The sequence below is a fragment of the Anser brachyrhynchus genome, assembly GCF_964034855.1.
Source record: "Anser brachyrhynchus genome assembly, contig: SUPER_30_unloc_1, whole genome shotgun sequence".
Classification (NCBI taxonomy): Eukaryota; Metazoa; Chordata; class Aves; order Anseriformes; family Anatidae; genus Anser; species Anser brachyrhynchus.
In genome coordinates this window covers 3,324-17,119 of record NW_027664146.1, presented here as the reverse complement: position 1 = coordinate 17,119, position 13,796 = coordinate 3,324, and the positions used below count along the sequence as shown (strand labels likewise).

At 68.3% G+C, this 13,796-nt stretch overlaps 3 protein-coding genes across 9 annotated transcripts in view; 2 read left to right on the top strand and 1 right to left on the bottom strand.

Annotated features, from left to right (window-relative positions):
- SYNGAP1 (synaptic Ras GTPase activating protein 1) overlaps positions 1-5,556 on the bottom strand; it is a gene marked incomplete at its 5' end in the record, with an annotated part of 30,473 nt that extends 24,917 nt beyond the window's left edge. The window contains 7 exon segments of the mRNA XM_080608288.1: positions 3,252-3,264; positions 3,266-3,298; positions 3,300-3,359; positions 3,806-3,893; positions 3,895-3,917; positions 3,919-3,932; positions 5,535-5,556. Of these exon segments, the coding sequence (XP_080464414.1) occupies positions 3,252-3,264; positions 3,266-3,298; positions 3,300-3,359; positions 3,806-3,893; positions 3,895-3,917; positions 3,919-3,932; positions 5,535-5,556 (253 nt within the window).
- Positions 1,020-2,876, top strand: LOC308184302 (uncharacterized protein). Of its 2 annotated transcripts, none has more exons than XM_080608281.1 (2): positions 1,020-2,575; positions 2,738-2,876. In XM_080608281.1, the coding sequence occupies exon 1, from the start codon at positions 1,537-1,539 to the stop codon at positions 2,185-2,187; it is 651 nt and encodes a 216-aa protein (XP_080464407.1). In that variant the 5' UTR covers positions 1,020-1,536; the 3' UTR covers positions 2,188-2,575; positions 2,738-2,876. The 2 variants fall into 2 exon arrangements, with proteins under 2 accessions (XP_080464407.1, XP_080464408.1); XM_080608282.1 differs by lacking the exon at positions 2,738-2,876 and adding an exon at positions 2,632-2,686 and having other exon boundaries at positions 1,020-2,561.
- A 3,661-nt stretch (positions 5,557-9,217) lies between the features above and the next one.
- CUTA (cutA divalent cation tolerance homolog) lies at positions 9,218-13,539 on the top strand. 6 transcript variants are annotated; one of them, XR_013942624.1, is made up of 7 exons: positions 9,218-9,323; positions 11,513-11,679; positions 12,116-12,175; positions 12,609-12,654; positions 12,747-12,796; positions 12,932-13,314; positions 13,439-13,539. XR_013942624.1 is itself a non-coding variant. In XM_080608285.1 (6 exons), the coding sequence occupies exons 1-6, from the start codon at positions 10,718-10,720 to the stop codon at positions 13,029-13,031; spliced, it is 447 nt and encodes a 148-aa protein (XP_080464411.1). In that variant the 5' UTR covers positions 10,039-10,717; the 3' UTR covers positions 13,032-13,539. The 6 variants fall into 6 exon arrangements, 5 of the variants coding, with proteins under 5 accessions (XP_080464413.1, XP_080464411.1, XP_080464412.1 ...); XM_080608285.1 differs by lacking the exon at positions 9,218-9,323 and adding an exon at positions 10,039-10,741 and having other exon boundaries at positions 12,932-13,539; XM_080608284.1 differs by lacking the exon at positions 9,218-9,323 and adding an exon at positions 11,065-11,093 and having other exon boundaries at positions 11,479-11,679; positions 12,932-13,539.
- Positions 13,540-13,796: the final 257 nt, after the last annotated feature.

Sequence of the window (13,796 nt, the reverse complement as noted above, 5' to 3'; positions counted from 1 at the left end):
TCACACTCGCCCCTCCGGCCGGGCACGCTCCCCGCGGAGCCATGCACACTCACGCCCGGAGCCGTGCACGCTCCCCGGCCCCCCCCCCCTATACGGCTTTGCACGCTCGCCACAGCCCCGTGCACGCTCAGCGCCCCCCCCCCCCCACCCCCCCCGCAGCCGTGCACGCGCCCTGTCACCCCTGCAAGCATGCACACTCGCCCTGCACCCTTGCACGCTCACCCCCTCGCACGCTCCCCCCACCCCGCACGCTCCCCCCACCTTGCACACTCACCCCCTTGCACGCTCCCCCCCCCACCTTGCACGCTCCCCCCCCCCCCAACCTCCGTGCACGCTCCCGGGGCTCCGCGCACGCTCCCCCCACCCCCCCCTCCGCTCACACTCGCGTGCACGCGCACCGCCGTTGCACACTCGCCGCCCCCCCCCCGGCGCCCACCCCCCCCGCCACCAGCTCTCCCGCGCCGCCGCCGCCGCCGCTCCCGGGCCGGTGCCGCTGCCCCGTGCGCGCCCCCGCGCACGCTCCGCCCCCGCCGCGCGTGCGCGCGCACCCTCCCCCCCCCCCGCTCCCCCCCCCCCCCGCACTCACCTCGGGCGCGCGCGGCGCCGCCCGGCCCGGGGGGGGGGGGGGGAGGAGGAGGGGGGGGGGGAGGGGGCGTGGTCCGGGGGAGGGGGCGGGGCTCGGCGCGCGGCGTTGCCATGGAGACGTGGCCACGCCCCGGCAACGCCGCGCGGGGATGGGGGGGGGGGCGGGGGGGGAGGGGGGACGTGGGGGGGACGTGGGGGGCATGGGGGGGGAAGGGGACGGTGGGGGGCGGGGGAGGGGACACGGGGGGGCAGTGGGGACAATGGGGGGGACATGGGGCAATGGGGGGGACAATGGGGGGACAGGGGGAGGGGACACGGGGGGGACAGTGGGGACAATGGGGAGGACATGGGGACAGTGGAGACAAGGGGGTGACAATTGGGGGACAGTGGGGGGAGAGGGTGAGGGGACATTGGGGGGACAGTGGGGGGGACATGGGGTACACGGTGAGGGGACACCAGGGAACATATGGGACAGTGGGGGGACAATAGGGGACAACTGGGGGGCAGTGGGGGGACAGGGTGAGGGGACAATGTGGGGGGCAGTGGGGGGACAATGGGGGGACAATAGTGACAAGGGGGGGACAATGGGGGGACGGGGGGAGGGGATACGGGGGGACAATGGGGGGATTTGGGGGGTGCTGAGTGTGGGGACACCGGGGGGACACTGGGGACACCGGGGGGGACATTGAAGGAACAATGTGGGGACATCAGGGAGACACCGGGGGGACACTGGGAGCAACGTGGGGACACCAGGGGGACACTGAGGGGATATTGGGGTGACTTTGGGGACACCGGGGCGGGGGGGGCGAGGGGACACCAGGGGTTGGGGACATCGCCCGCTGCAAGCGGCAGCGTGGGGACAGCGGGGCCAGGGGACACGTCCCTGCCGGTGCCACTGCCACGGGTCCGGTGGCGGGGACAGGGGTGACAGGGACAGGGGTGGCACTGGCGATGGTGACAGCAGTGGTGGTGGCAGTGGTGGCAGCGATGGTGGCAGTGGTGGCAGTGATGACACTGGTGGTGGCAGTGGTGGTGGCAGTGATGGTGGCAGTGATGGCAGTGACGGTGGCAGTGATGGCAGCGGTGGTGGCAGTGGTGGCAGTGATGGTGGCAGTGGTGGTGGCAGTGATGGCAGCGATGGTGGCAGTGGTGGCAGTGGTGGTGGCACTGATGCCAATGGTGGTGGCAGTGGTGGCAGCGGTGGTGGCAGTCATGGCAGTGGTGGTGGCAGTGATGGTGGCACTGGTGGTGGCAGCGATGGTGGCAGTCATGGCAGTGGTGGTGACAGTGATGGTGGCACTGATGGCAGCGGTGGTGACACTGGTGGCAGTGCCGGTGGCACCGGTGGCAGCAGCGGCAATGGCGATGACGGTGGCACTGGTGGCAGCATGGGGGACAGCGCAGGCGGCACCGGTGGCTGTGGTGGCAGTGCCGGTGACAGTGGCAATGGTGGCAGCAGTGGTGGCCCTGGTGACACCGGTGGCAGCGGCGGTGCCGGTCCCGGTGGCGGTGGTGGCAGTGGCGGTGGCGGTGGCCGCGTCCCCCCGCTGTCACCGTCACCATGGTGACGCGGCGCTGGCGCGGCCCCGGCGCTTTTTTTAACGCCGGAGGAAGCGGGGGAGGGGCGGGGGGGGGGAGGGGCGGCGCCACGAGCAGGGTCCCCACCCCCCCACCCCCACCCCCCCCCCCAAGAACCCCCAACCCCCCCCGTGACACCCACGGACACGGGGGGGGGGTGACAGGGACGGGGACGGGGAGAGGGGTGGCCCCCGGTGCCACCACCAGGGGACACGGGGTGGCCTCGGACGCCCGGGGTCCCCCCGCCAGGGGACGGAGACAGGGGACAGGTGGCCCCCGGGTGTCACCGCCGGGTTACGGGGACAGCGGTGGCACCGGACACGGCCAGGTGCCACCACCAGGGGCTGGGGACACGGGGACGGGTGCCGCCAGCGGGAATGGGGACACGGGGATCGCAGGTGCCACCATGGGGGTTGGGGACACGGGGACGGGTGCCACCACCAGGGGTTGGGGACACGGGGATCACAGGTGCCACCATGGGGGTTGGGGACACGGGTGCCACCACCAGGGGTTGGGGACATGGGGACGGGTGCCATCATGGGGGCTGGGGACACCGGGACAGTGCCACCAGCAGGAATGGGGACACGGGGATCACAGGTGCCACCACTATGGGGGTTGGGGACATGGGGACGGGTGCCACCACCAGGGTTTGGGGACATGGGGACCGCAGGTGCCACCATGGGGGTTGGGGACACGGGTGCCACCCACCAGGGGTTGGGGACATGGGGACGGGTGCCATCATGGGGGTTGGGGACACGGGGACGGGTGCCACCAGCAGGAATGGGGACACGGGGATCACAGGTGCCACCATGGGGGTTGGGGGACACGGAGACCGCGCTGTCCCCAGGTGCCACCCCCCGCTGTCCCCACGATTTATTTTGGGGGGGGGGGGGACCAAGGGGGGGGGACAGCGCCTCCCCCCCCCACACACACGGAGGGGGGGGGTTGGGGTTTCCCCAGCAACCGTTGCCGAGCGCCCGCGCGCCTCCGGGCCGGGTATTATGGGATGGGAGCTGGGATTGGGGGGGGGTCCCCAACCCCCCCCCCGAGCCATTTTGTGCCCCCCCCCCCCCCCCCGGTGCCGGTACCGTGCTCTCCCCGGCGGCCTCCCCTCCACCGGCACGCTGACGGTGCGCCCGCAGCAGCTTGCTCCGGCACGGCTCGCCCCGGCGGTCCCGGATGAGCAGCGGGTGGATCTGCGAAGGGACCCGGGGGGGGGGGGGCACCCCCCCGGCATGAGCTGGGCCCCCCCCACCCCCCAGCCAAGGCCCCAAAAGCGCTTGGATTTGCCCCAAAAGTTGCCCCCCCCCCCCCTCCCCTCCCGCCTCCCCGCTCGCCTCCTCCTCGGCCAGCACCGGCTGCCCCGTTCATGGGGGGGTGATGGAAAATTTGGGGGGGGGGGGGTGACACCCCCACGGGTTTAACTGTGCCCCCCCCTTCGCCCCAAACCCCCAAAATCGCCCCGAATCACCCCCAAAAGTCGCTCCCCCCCCCCTCCCTCGCCTCCCCCTCAGCCAGAGCCCCGGCGGCACGATGCAGAACCATGGGGGGGGGGGCACCCGCACAAGTCAAACCGCGCCCCCCCCCCCAAAACCGCCCGAAATCACCCCAAAATGTCCGCGTGTCCCCCCCCCGGGCTCACCTCCTCCTCGTCCAGCATCAGCAGCTGGTTCCCGGAGATGATGCAGAACCGGGGGTTCCAGGGGGGCCGCTCGTAGGCCGGGGGGGGGCGCGTAGGGCCCGCGGGCCAGGGGTGGCTCCTCGCACATCTGGGGGGGGGGGGGGGGTCAGATTGGGGACCCCAAAAACCCACCCCCCACCCCCCCCCAAAAAAGAAACCCACCCAAACAACCACCCCCACAGAGGCCTGGCCCCGGGGGGGGCGCGCCAGGCCCCGCTCGGCCCCGTTTCCAAGTGGGTCAGGCCCGGGCCCGGTGCCCCCCCCCCTCGGCCATGTTTGCCCCCCCCCCCCCGGTACTGGTTTCGGGCTCCTGACCGGGCCCCGGGGCCGGTGGGGGACCGGGGAGGCCGAGCCCGGGCCCGACCGGTGCCAGCGGCCCCAGTACCGGCACCCCCCCAGTACGGGCATCCCCCCGGTACTGGTATCCCCCCAGTACAGGCAATGCCCCGGTACCAGTATGGCCCAGTATGAGCATCCCCCGGTACCAGTATGGCCCAGTATGGGCAGCCCCCAGTACCGGTATCCCCCAGTATGGGCATCTCCCGGTACCGGTATCCCCCAGTATAAGCATCTCCTGGTACTGGGATCCCCCCAGTATAGGCATCTCCCAGTACCAGTATCCCCCAGTATAAAGCATCTCCTGGTGCTGGGATCCCCCCAGTATAAGCATCCCCCAGTACCAGTATCCCCCCAGTACGGGCATCTCCCGGTACCAGTATGCCCCGGTAGGAACATCCCCCGGTACCAGTATCCCCCAGTACGGGCATCCCCCGGTACTGGGATCATTCGGAGATCAGCCCAATACCAGCAGCCAGCGGTACCAGTATCCCCCCCAGCACCAGTATCCTGGTACCAGTAACCCCCCCGGTACTGGTATCAACCCCCCTGGTACCGGTATCAACCCCCCCCGGTACCGGTATCCCCCCCCCGGTACCAGTATCCCCCCCCTCAGTACCAGTACCCCACTGGTACCGGTATCCCCCTCGATCCCAGTATCTCCCAGTACCGGCATCCCCCTGGCACCAGCATCCCCCAGTTCCAGCATCCCCCGTTTCCAGTATCCCCCCCGGTACCGGCATCCCCCCCCCGGTACCGGCATTCCCCCCCCCCCCGGTACCGACACCCCCCCGGCTCCCAGTATCCCCCCCCCTGGTCCCAGTAACCCCCCCCGCTCCCAGTATCCCCCCCCACCATCCCAGTCCCCCCCTCCCTCCCACCCATCCAGTACCCCCCCCCGGTACCGGCATCCCCTCCCTGGTACCGACACCTCCCCCGGTACCGACACCCCCCCCGGTCCCATTAACCCCCCCCCCCGCTCCCAGTAACCCCCCCCCGCTCCCAGTAAACCCCCCCCGCTCCCAGTACCCCCCCCTCCCATCCCAGTACCCCCCCCCGGTACCGGCCTCCCCCCGCTCCCAGCACCAACCCGCCGCCAGCATCCCCCGCATCCCCCCCCCCCCGCCCCCCCCGGTACCGACACCCCCCCCCCGGTGCCCCCCCCCCAACCCCCCCCGGTGCCCCCCCCCCCCTCCTCCACCGCCCCCCCCCCCCCCGGTGCCGCCGCCCCGGTGCCGCCGCCCCCGGTGCCGCTCCCGGCCCCACCCCGGTGCCCCCCCCCCGGTACCGGGGGCCTCCCGGGGGTGTCGCCCCCCCCCCCCGGTGCCCCCCCCCCGGTGCCCCCCCCCCGTACCTCGGAAGGGGACATAGGACATGGCTCCGCCGCCGAGCGCTTCCCCCGGGCGCCGGTAACGGGCGGGGAAGGGGGGGGGCGGCGGGGGGGGGGCGGGGGGGGGGGCAGGCGGCCGGGGGAGGGACCCAGGAGGGGGGGGCGGGACCGGCACCGGGGGGGGGGGGGCACCGGGAGGGGGGGGGGAGGGGAGGGGGGAGGGGATTGGGGAGGGGAACGGGGGGGGGAATAGTGGGGGGGGGATGGGAATGGGGGGTAATGGGATTGGGATTGTACTGGGAACACTGGGAGGGGGGGCACTGGGAATGGGGGGGGGACTGGGAATGGGGGGGTAATGGGAATGGGGAGGCACTGGGAACACTGGGGGGGGATGGGAATGGGGGGTTAATGGGAATGGGGGGGGTACTGGGATTGGGATTATACTGGGAACACTGGGAGTGGGGGGGGTGGGAATGGGGGGGGTAATGGGAATGGTGGGGGCACTGGGAACACTGGGAGTGGGGGGGGATGGGAATGGGGGGGGTAATGGGAATGGGGGGTACTGGGAACACTGGGAATGGGGGGGACTGGGAATGGGGGGACACTGGGAACACTGGGAATGGGGGGCGGACTGGGAATACTGGGAGTGGGGGGACTGGGAATGGGGGGGGACACTGGGAACACTGGGAATGGGGGGGGACTGGGAATGGGGGGGGACACTGGGAACACTGGGAATGGGGGGCGGACTGGGAATACTGGGAGTGGGGGGACTGGGAATGGGGGGGGTAATGGGAATGTGGGGAGCACTGGGATTGGGATTATACTGGGAACACTGGGAGTGGGGGGTACTGGGAATGGGGGAGGTAATGGGAATGGGGGGGGGCACTGGGAATACTGGGAGTGGGGGGGTAATGGGAATGGGGGGGGTAATGGGAATGGGGGGGTACTGGGATTGGGGGGTACTGGGATTGGGATTATACTGGAAACACTGGGAGTGGGGGGGATGGAGAATGGGGGGCAATGGGAATGGGGGGGTACTGGGAATGGGGGGGACAACGGGAACACTGGGAATGGGGGGCGGACTGGGAATACTGGGAGTGGGGGGGACTGGGAATGGGGGGGGTAATGGGAATGTGGGGAGCACTAGGATTGGGATTATACTGGGAACACTGGGAGTAGGGCTGTACTGGGAATGGGGGGGTAATGGAATGGGGGGCGGACTGGGAATACTGGGAGGTGGGCGGTACTGGGAATGGGGGGGACTGGGAACTCTGGGAATGGGGGGGGATGGGAATGGGGGGGTACTGGGATTGGGATTATATTGGGAACACTGGGAGTGGGGGGTACTGGGAATGGGGGGTAATGGGAATGGGGGGGTACTGGAATGGGGGGGTAATGGGAATGGGGGGCGGACTGGGAATACTGGGAGTGGGGGGGGAATGGGAATGGGGAGACTGGAATTGGGGGTGTAATGGGAATGGGGGGTACTGGGAATACTGGGAATGGCGGGGGGAATGGGAATGGGGGGGTACTGGGATTGGGATTATACTGGGAACACTGGGAGTGGGGGTGTACTGGGAATGGGGGGGCACTGGGAATGAGGGGGGAACTGGGATTGGGGGGGTAATGGGAATGGGGGGGGAATGGGAATGGGGGGTACTGGGAACACTGGGAGTGGGGGGAATGGAGGGGTACTGGGAACACTGGGAATGGGGGGCCAATGGGAATGGGGAGGAACTGGGATTGGGAGGATACTGGGAACACTGGGAATGGGGGTGAACTGTAAATGGCGGGGCACCGGGAATGGGGGGGCACTGGGAACACTGGGAATTGGGGGGAACTGGAACGGGTTACTGGGAAGGGGGGTACTGTAAATGGGGGGGCACTGGGAAAGGGGGGGGGACTGGGAACGGGGGGGGGACTGGGAACACTGGGAGTGGGGTGGCACTGGGAATAGGACCAGTGGCGGCCGCTTCGCCTTTAAGGGCTGCCCCCAGTGCCCCCAGTGCTCCCAGTGCCCCCAGTGTCACTGTCCCAGTGCTCCCAGTGCCACCACTGTTCTCGTCCCAGTGTCACCAGTGTCCCCAGTACACCCAGGGCCGCTGTCCCAGTGCTCCCAGTACCCCCAGTGTCCCCATCCCAGCGTCCCCAGTGTCTCCAGTACCCCCAGTGTCTCCCAGTGCTCCCAGTACCCCCGGTGTCCCCGTCCCACTGCCAGCAGCGTCCCCATCCCAGTGCTCCCAGTGGCCCCAGTTGTCCCCATCGCAGTGCTCCCAGTGCCACCACTGCCCCCAGTACCCCCATCCCTATGCGCCCAGCGTCCCCATTCCAGTGTCCCCCATTTTACCACCTCCCAGTGCCCCCAGTGTCCCCCATCCCAGTGCTCCCAGTGCCCCCTATGTCACCATCCCAGTGCCCCCAGTCTCCTCATCTCAGTGTTCCCATTGCTTCCAGTGGCCCCCCACCCCATTCCAGTGTCTCCCAGTTGCCCCCCGAGCTCCCAGTGCCCCATCCCCGTGCCCCCAGTGTTCCCAGTGTCCCCACCCCAGCACCTCCCAGTGTTCCCAATAGCCCCAGTTCCCCATCCCAGTGCCTCCCAGTGTTCCCAGTAGCCCCAGTTTCCGAACCCAGCGCCTCCCTGGCCTCCATTCCAGTGTCCCCCAGTACCTCCCAGTCCCCCCCGGTACCTCCCAGTCCCCCCGGGCTCCCTTCCCAGTGCTCCCAGCACCCCCAGGGCACCAGTCCCAGTGCTCCCATGCCCTCCCAGTAGCTCCCAGTTCACTCCGGGGGGCTGTGAGCGTGCAAGGGGAGAGCACGAGTGTGCAGAGGGTGAGCGTGCAAGGGGCGAGCATGCAAGGGGCAAGTGTGCAAGGGGTGAGCGTGCAAGGGGCGAGTGTGCACGGGGCGAGCGTGCAAACGAACGTGCGAGTGTGGTGTGCAGACGTGAGCGTGCGTGGGGCTGAGCGTGCAAACGAGTGTGCACAGGGTGAACGTGCACGGGGTGAGCGTGCACCAGCCTGGCACGAGCGGCAGCGCGCGAGGCGAGCGTGCAAAGGCGAGCGTGCAAAGGTGAGCGCGCACAGGGGCGAGCGTGCAAGGGGCGAGCGTGCAAGGGGCGAGCGTGCAAATGTGAGTGTGCACGGGGGCGAGTGTGCAAGGGGGGCCCCGAGTGCGCGTGCACCGCGCGTGCAAGGGGGGCAGGGGGCGAGTGTGCAAGGGGGGGGGGCGCGCGTGCAAGGCGCGCGTGCCCGGCGGGGCGCACGCGCGCGTGGGAGGCGTGGCCCCGCCCCCCCGGCCCCGCCCCCGCCCCCGCGCGCCCCCCGCTCGCGCGCAGCCGCGCTCCCACGTGACCGCGGGGGCGGGGCCTCCTCCTCCTGCCCCCGCCTCCCCCGCCGGGCCCCGCCCCCGCGCGCGGATTGGCCGGGCGGCGGGGCCGGCTGTGCGCACGGCACGTGTCACGCGCTCGCCTCCCCCGCCACGTGACCCGTCCGCCCACGTGACCCTCCCCCCCCCCCCTCCGCTCGCCGCGCCCCTCCCCCTTCCCTCCTTCCCCCCCCACCCCCCCCCCACCCCCGGCCGCTTCCGGCGCGCGCTCTGCGCGGTGACGTCACGGGGAGGGGGCGGGGCCGGCGGGTCACGTGGGGGCGCGCGGCGGAGCGGCGGCGGGTACGGGCGGGAGCGGCGGGGGAGGGGGGAGGGGGGCCCCGGGAGGGGGCGGGGCCGGGCCGGGAGGGGGCGGGGCCTCGCGGCGCCGCGCTTCCGGTGGGCGGGGCCTGCGGCGGGCCCCTGCGCGCCATGAGAGCGGCCCTGGGCGTGAGTGTCGCGATGCGGGGGGGAGGGGTATCGCGATAGGGGGGGGGTGTATCGAGGCGGGGGGGCGCGCGGGGCCGTCGCAGCTCGGGCACGGCGGGGTGGGTGGCGCGGCGCGGGGGGGGGCGCGTGGGCCCGGGCGCGTATCGCAATATGGGGAGTATCGTGATATGGGAGGAGTATCGCGATATGGGGCGTGTTGCGTGGGCAGCTATCATGACGCGGCGGGTATCACGTTGCCGTGGCCAGGAGCGCTGACACGATGGGTGTCGGGACACGGGGGCAGTTGGTGGGTATCGCGACACGGTGGGTGTCACAGCGCCCAGCCAGGCATTGCGGCGTGGTAGATGTCACGACACGGGGGGTGTTGTGTGGCCAGGTATTGTGAGCGGGCGTCATGACGCGGTGGGTATCGCGACGTGGTGAGTATCGCGAGACGGTGGGTATCGCGACGCGCTGGGTATCGTCATGGGGCTGTGGGGTGGCTATCGCAACATGGCAGATATCGCGACACAGTGAGTATCGCGGTGCGATTGCTGGGTACCGCAGAACGGTAGGCATCATGGTGCCACGGTCTGGCATCACGACACAGTTGGTATCACGACGTGCTGGGTATCATGACATGCCAGCATCCCAGCGCTCCAACCAGCTGTCGCGACGTGCCGGTACATCAGTGTCCGCACTTTCACGGTGTTGTTAGCAGCTGTTGTGACGTGCCGGGTTTCACAGTGCCACTGCTGGGCAACGTGACATGCCTTATCGTGATATAGCCAGGTATTGCAACACGTTGTGTATCGCGATATGCTGGGTATCGCGACAGACTGTCACGGTGTGGTTGGGTATCACACGATGTGCCTGGTATACCCGACACATCATGGTTGCACCAGGCTGGATATCGTGACGCGGTGGCTATTGTGAGATGTCAGATAACGCACGACATGGTGGATATCGTGACATGCCAGGCATCATCATATGTCTGGTACCACAGCATGCTGGGTATCGCGACGTGCTGTGTATCATGACATGCCAGGCATCGTGACATACCGGGTATCGCGACATGCCGGGTATTGTAGCACGTCAGATGTTCTGCAGCATGCCCGGTATCATGATATGCCAGGTATCGCGACGTGTTGGGTGTTGTAACGTGTCAGATGTCCTGGATGTGCTGGGTATCTCGATGTACCAGCTATCGTGATATGCTGGGTATCATGACATGCAGGTGTCGTAACATGTCAGATACCATGCAGCATGCTGGGTACTGTGACGTGCCAGGTGTCGTGACATGTTAGGTATCGTGACGTGCTGGCTATCAATGGCAGGTATCGTGCAGTGCGATACATATCGTGACATTCCAGGTGTTGTGACATGCCGGGTTCCGTAACATTGGGTATCGCGACATGCCGGGCATGGTGACATTCCAGGTACTGTGACACGCTGCGTGCCATAACCTCGGGTGTCATGACATGCCAGATATCATGACGTGCCAGGCATGGTGAGATTCCAGGTAATCATGACACGCTGGGTGCCGTAATGTGGGGTATCATGACACGTCGGGTACGGCAAGATTCCAGGTATCATGACATGCCAGGTGCCATAACGTTGGGTATCGCGACATGTCGGGTATGGCAAGATTCTAGGTATCGTGACATGCCAGGTGCCATAAGGGGTATCACGATGTGGCGGGTATCACGACATGCCAGGTATCGTGACGTGCCGGGCATGGTGAGATTCCAGATATCGTGACACGCCAGGTGCCATAATGGGTATCGCGACATGCTGGGTATCGCGATGTGCCAGGCATGGTGAGATTCCAGATATCGTGACACGCCAGGTGCCATAACATTGGGTATCATGATGTGCTGGTATTGCAACATGTTGGTATCGCGACATGCTGAGTATTGCGATGTGCCGGGTATCGCGATTTAGTGGGTATCGTGACGTAGCGGGTATTGCGACATGCCGGTATTGTGACATGGTGGGTATCGCGATGTGGTGGGTATCACAATGTGCCGGGTGTGGTGACATGTCGGTCGATCGCGACATGCTGGGTATCACGATGTAGTGGGTATCGCGACATGCCAGTGTTGTGACATGGTGGGTATCGCGACGTGCCAGTATCACGGCATGCTGGGTATCGCGACATGCTGGGTATTGCGACGTGCCGGTATCGCGACGTGGCGCTGTGCCCGCAGGCGGTGGTGCTGGCGCTGGTGACGGTGACGACGGTGCCGCTGCTGCGGGCGCTGGGCCGCCGCCTGCTCTCCATGGCTGACGCCGACGGCGCCGCCTTCGTCCCCGGCAGCCTGGTGGCCGCCTTCGTCACCTGCCCCAACCAGGGGGTGGCCAAGGAGCTGGCCAGGTGGGGACAGCGGGGGGAGGGGTTGGGGACAGCGGGGGTGACAAGGTGGGGACACCAAGGAAGGGATGGGGACACTGGGGAGACACCGTGGGGACACTGGGGAGGGGTTGGGGACACCGCGTGGCCAAGTGGGGGACAATATGGGGACATCAGGGAGGGGTTGGGGACACCGGGGGGGACACCGGGGAGGGGATGGGGACAGCGGGTGGCCAGGTTGGGGACAATGCGGGGACACTGGGTGGGACCCCACGGGGACATCGGGGACACTGGTGGCCGGGCAGGGGACAGCTGGGAGGGGGTGGGGACGGGGGGGGGGGGAGGGGGGGATGACGCGGGGGTACCCGAAGTGGGGACATGGGGGGGGTGGGGAGGTGACACCGTGGGGACACCGCGGGGACGCCGTGGGGACACCAGGAAGTGACCGTGCGGTGCCCAGGGCCATGGTGGAGAAGAAGCTGGCGGCCTGCGTGAACGTCCTGCCCCACGTCACCTCCGTGTGAGCGGGGACACGGGGGGGGACACGGGGGGGGGACATGGACACAGGGACATGGGGACACGGGGATGGAGACACAGGTGGGGACATGGGGACGGGGACATGGGGACACGGATGCAGGGACATGGGGACACAGGGACACAGGGATGGGGACATGGGGACATGGAGGTGGGGACATGGGGACATGGGGATGGAGACATGGGTGGGGTCACGGACATGGGGACGTGGGGCCACGGGGACGTAGGGACACGGGGGGGGACATTGGGACATGGGGACATGGGGATGGGGACACAGGGATGTGGGGACATGGAGGTGGGGACATGGGGACACGGGGACAGGGACGTGGGGGTGGGGTCCCAGGGTATGGGGACGTGGGGACTCGGGTGGGGACACGGGGACACGGTTTGGGGACGTGCCCCATGTCCCCCCCCCGCAGCTACGAGTGGAAGGGGAAGCTGGAGGAGGACAGCGAGGTCCTGCTGGTGAGCGATGTCCCCCGAGTGTCCCCGAACGTCCCCGCGTGTCCCCAAATGTCCCTAAACGGCCCCAAATGTGTGTCCCCCCCCCCCCCCAGATGATCAAAACCCGCAGCTCCAAGGTGCCGGCGCTGGCCGAATTCGTGCGGTGAGTGACCGGGGGGGGGGGATTGGGGACACAATTTGGGGGGGGGGACGGGGGACATTTGGGGGGGGTGGGGACATTTGGGGACACCGCGGGGTCTCCCCCCTGACCCCCCCGTGTCCCCCCTTCCCCCCCCAGGTCCTCCCACCCCTACGAGGTGCCCGAGGTGGTGGCGGTGCCGGTGGTGGGGGGCAACGCGCCCTACCTGCGCTGGGTGCAGGACGCCGTCCCCGAGTGACACCCCCCCCCATTTTAACCCCCCCCCCCCAATTTTTGGGGACTCCCCCTTTATTTTTTGGGGACCCCCCCTTTATTTTTGGGGACCCCCCACTTTATTTTTAAATTTTGGGGGGGGGGGGGGTCCCCACGAACCACTCGGAGCCGCGTCGCCGTCGAGCTGTTTATTCCCAACCGGGGGGGGGGGCACACCCATGACCCCCCCCCCCCCAAAATATCAGCCCCCCCCCCAAAAAAAATATCGGGGCCCCCCCAAAAATATCGGCCCCCCCCCAAAATATCACGCCCCCCCCCAAAATATCAGGGTCCCCCCCCCAAAAAAATATCGGGGCCCCCCCATATATGGGGGTTCCTCCCCTATATTGGGGCGGCCCCCCCATATCGGGGTGCCCCCCCCCATATCGTGAGGCCCCCCCCATTTCGTGCCCCCCCCCCTTTTAAAATCCTCCGGAGCGATGAAAAAAAAAAGAAAAAAAAGCGCTGCGAAAATAAAAGTTTTTTGAAGCTTTTCGGTGTTTTTTTGGCGTTTTTTTTTTTTTTGGGGGGTGCCCCCCCCCCAGCAGGTTTCGGGGTCCCCCCCCCCCCCAAATAATTTATGGGGGGGGCGCTCAGAGCATGCCCCCCCCGCCCCACTCCACCAGGTACTGGACGGTGCCGTCCAGCGTCACCCTGCGGGCCAGGACGCGCGCGGGGTCCCCCCCCCGCGCCGAAATGGGGGGGGGGGGGGGCCGGGGGGGGGCTCCCCGGGGGCGGGGGGGGGCGAGGG

Bases quoted from the DNA above. Each gene is read 5' to 3' on its own strand.
- LOC308184302 (XM_080608281.1), top strand. From the start codon at position 1,537: ATGGTGACAGCAGTGGTGGTGGCAGTGGTGGCAGCGATGGTGGCAGTG.
- CUTA (XM_080608283.1), top strand. The intron at 12,176-12,608 runs GTGAGCGGGGAC...CCCCCCCCGCAG, and splicing joins CTGCCCCACGTCACCTCCGT to CTACGAGTGGAAGGGGAAGC. The intron at 12,797-12,931 runs GTGAGTGACCGG...TTCCCCCCCCAG, and splicing joins GCGCTGGCCGAATTCGTGCG to GTCCTCCCACCCCTACGAGG.